Below are 2,717 nucleotides of genomic sequence, written 5' to 3'. Positions count from 1 at the left end.
TTATGAATGGGAACTAAAAAGTCAATCAAAATTATTAGACATGACCATGAAACAGACTAGCCAATTTTCACTATCCAAGCTGAGAGAAAGTCAGGAAGTAAATTCAACTAAACTTAGTAACTAAAGATAAAGTTCAGTTAATATTTGGAATAATATTTGGAAAACCTAATTTCCCCTTCAGTATCTGTCAGAAATCACAGCTAACATAATTAACAATACTTTTCTATGTGCTCATTGTCAAAAAATGCCACTAGTAATTCTTCTGTACATGTCTGTAAGGAAGACCAGAGAGTATGATTTACTAGCTCACAAATTTAGAACAATTAATTATGTGATTTGAGATCATCAAGCCTCCAACCATCAAACCCTATCAGTAATATTTTCTTCCTTTATCCTACATTATTTCAGGACAAACAGGTGCAGGAAATAACTGGGCCAAAGGACACTATACAGAAGGAGCAGAGCTGGTAGATTCAGTGCTTGATGTTGTAAGAAAAGAATGCGAACACTGTGATTGCTTGCAAGGATTTCAGCTCACTCATTCCCTTGGAGGAGGAACAGGTTCTGGCATGGGAACGCTACTCATCAGCAAAATCCGAGAGGAATATCCCGATAGGATAATGAATACATTTAGTGTCATGCCCTCTCCAAAAGTCTCTGACACAGTGGTGGAGCCTTATAATGCTACACTCTCAGTCCACCAGCTGGTTGAAAACACAGATGAAACCTACTGCATTGATAATGAAGCTTTGTATGACATTTGTTTCCGCACCCTGAAGCTCACCACCCCGACGTATGGAGATTTAAACCATTTGGTGTCTGCTACAATGAGTGGAGTAACTACATCGTTGCGTTTTCCAGGCCAGCTGAATGCTGACCTTCGAAAACTGGCAGTAAATATGGTGCCATTCCCACGCCTTCACTTTTTCATGCCAGGGTTTGCTCCTTTGACAGCCCGAGGCAGTCAGCAATACCGAGCACTCACTGTTCCAGAGCTCACTCAACAGATGTTCGATGCCAAAAACATGATGGCAGCATGTGACCCAAGACATGGACGATATTTAACAGTGGCAACAGTATTCCGAGGTCCCATGTCCATGAAAGAGGTTGATGAGCAGATGCTGGCCATCCAAAACAAGAACAGCAGCTACTTTGTGGAATGGATCCCAAATAATGTCAAAGTGGCAGTTTGTGACATCCCACCCCGTGGCCTCAAGATGGCCTCCACCTTCATTGGCAACAGTACAGCTATTCAAGAGCTCTTCAAAAGGATCTCTGAGCAGTTCTCTGCCATGTTCAGGAGAAAGGCTTTCCTCCATTGGTTTACAGGAGAAGGGATGGATGAGATGGAATTTACAGAAGCAGAAAGCAACATGAATGACCTGGTTTCGGAGTACCAGCAGTACCAAGAAGCTACGGCAAATGATGGAGAGGAAACATTTGAAGATGATGAGGAAGAGATCAATGAATAAAGAAATTCTGTCTTACACACACTAATCGACATGAACATTCTCAAATATGGATTTTTAAAATTAGTCTTGTATATCCATATTTAATCTCCATCCTCCTTTCTTCAAAAAATAGAGAGGAAAAAAAAGTAGCTTGATTCTCAGAGATGATGAGTTTCCCTCAGCTTCCGTTATTTCCGTGGGAACTGAGGGAGATCAGCAACTCTGAAAATCATGCCACTTTTATATAGGAGGCTAATTTTAGGCATCCAATTTTAGAATTTTGGCCTAAAAGTTTAAATATAGAGATCACTAGATTTGTTTAAATAAATCTATGAAAGGTTGTACAAGAGGTAGAATGGGGATGGAAAGTCATTTGAAAATAGGGCTGTCCTGTTTTCATCAAACTGTGAACAGCAATAACAGCAAAAATCTTGTGGGTCTTTGAAGTATTATTCTGTACTGAATGTATAGTACCTATGTGCCAGGAGCAGAATCTATTCATAATAAATCAAAATTTAATCATATTCTACTCTTTTGTATAGTAAATGTTGACCCTGATATTTGACTTCAGACATTTAACAGCAAATCTAAATACAAATGACAAGTATCCTCTTAAGAAAAATTGTGGAAAAATTGGAAAGAGTCCAGCGGAGGGCAACAAAAATGATTAGGGGTCTGGAGCACATGACTTATGAGGAGAGGCTGAGGGAACTGGGATTGTTTAGTCTCCAGAAGAGAAGAATGAGGGGGGATTTGATAGCAGCCTTCAACTACCTGAAGGGGGGTTCCAAAGAGGATGGAGCTCGGCTGTTCTCAGTGGTGGCAGATGACAGAACAAGGAGCAATGGTCTCAAGTTGCAGTGGGGGAGGTCCAGGTTGGATATCAGGAAAAACTATTTCACTAGGAGGGTGGTGAAACACTGGAATGCGTTACCTAGGGAGGTGGTGGAGTCTCCTTCCTTGGAGGGTTTTAAGGCCCGGCTTGACAAAGCCCTGGCTGGGATGATTTAGCTGGGAATTGGTCCTGCTTTGAGCAGGGGGTTGGACTAGATGACCTCTTGAGGTCCCTTCCAACTCTGATATTCTATGATTCTAAGAAGAGTGTTTTCAGGAGTCAGTGCTATATTGACATCAAGTGAACTGATAACCAAAGGTCACTAGCAATGTATTCAGGAATCCTTTACCAACTTGTCCCAGAATGATCACACACAACGTTTATATGAAATTCATGCACAACACTGCAGAACTTGTGTAAGCTCACCCATG

At 41.1% G+C, this 2,717-nt stretch overlaps 1 protein-coding gene across 1 annotated transcript; it reads left to right on the top strand.

The window, feature by feature from the left end:
- The first annotated feature begins 388 nt into the window (after window positions 1–388).
- TUBB6 (tubulin beta 6 class V) lies at window positions 389–1,975 on the top strand. Its single transcript, XM_034762587.1, has one exon. It carries the CDS (start codon window positions 570–572, stop codon window positions 1,470–1,472), a length of 903 nt encoding a protein of 300 aa, XP_034618478.1. The 5' UTR covers window positions 389–569; the 3' UTR covers window positions 1,473–1,975.
- The last annotated feature ends 742 nt before the right edge of the window (window positions 1,976–2,717 follow it).

The sequence above is a fragment of the Trachemys scripta genome, chromosome 2 (assembly GCF_013100865.1).
Source record: "Trachemys scripta elegans isolate TJP31775 chromosome 2, CAS_Tse_1.0, whole genome shotgun sequence".
In the NCBI taxonomy this organism is placed as follows: Eukaryota; Metazoa; Chordata; order Testudines; family Emydidae; genus Trachemys; species Trachemys scripta.
Note: the sequence above shows the minus strand (reverse complement) of the source record. Positions and strands in the feature narration are given on the sequence as shown.

What these genes read in the sequence shown, in the direction of transcription:
- TUBB6 (XM_034762587.1), top strand. Translation starts at nt 570, where the DNA reads ATGGGAACGCTACTCATCAGCAAAATCCGAGAGGAATATCCCGATAGG.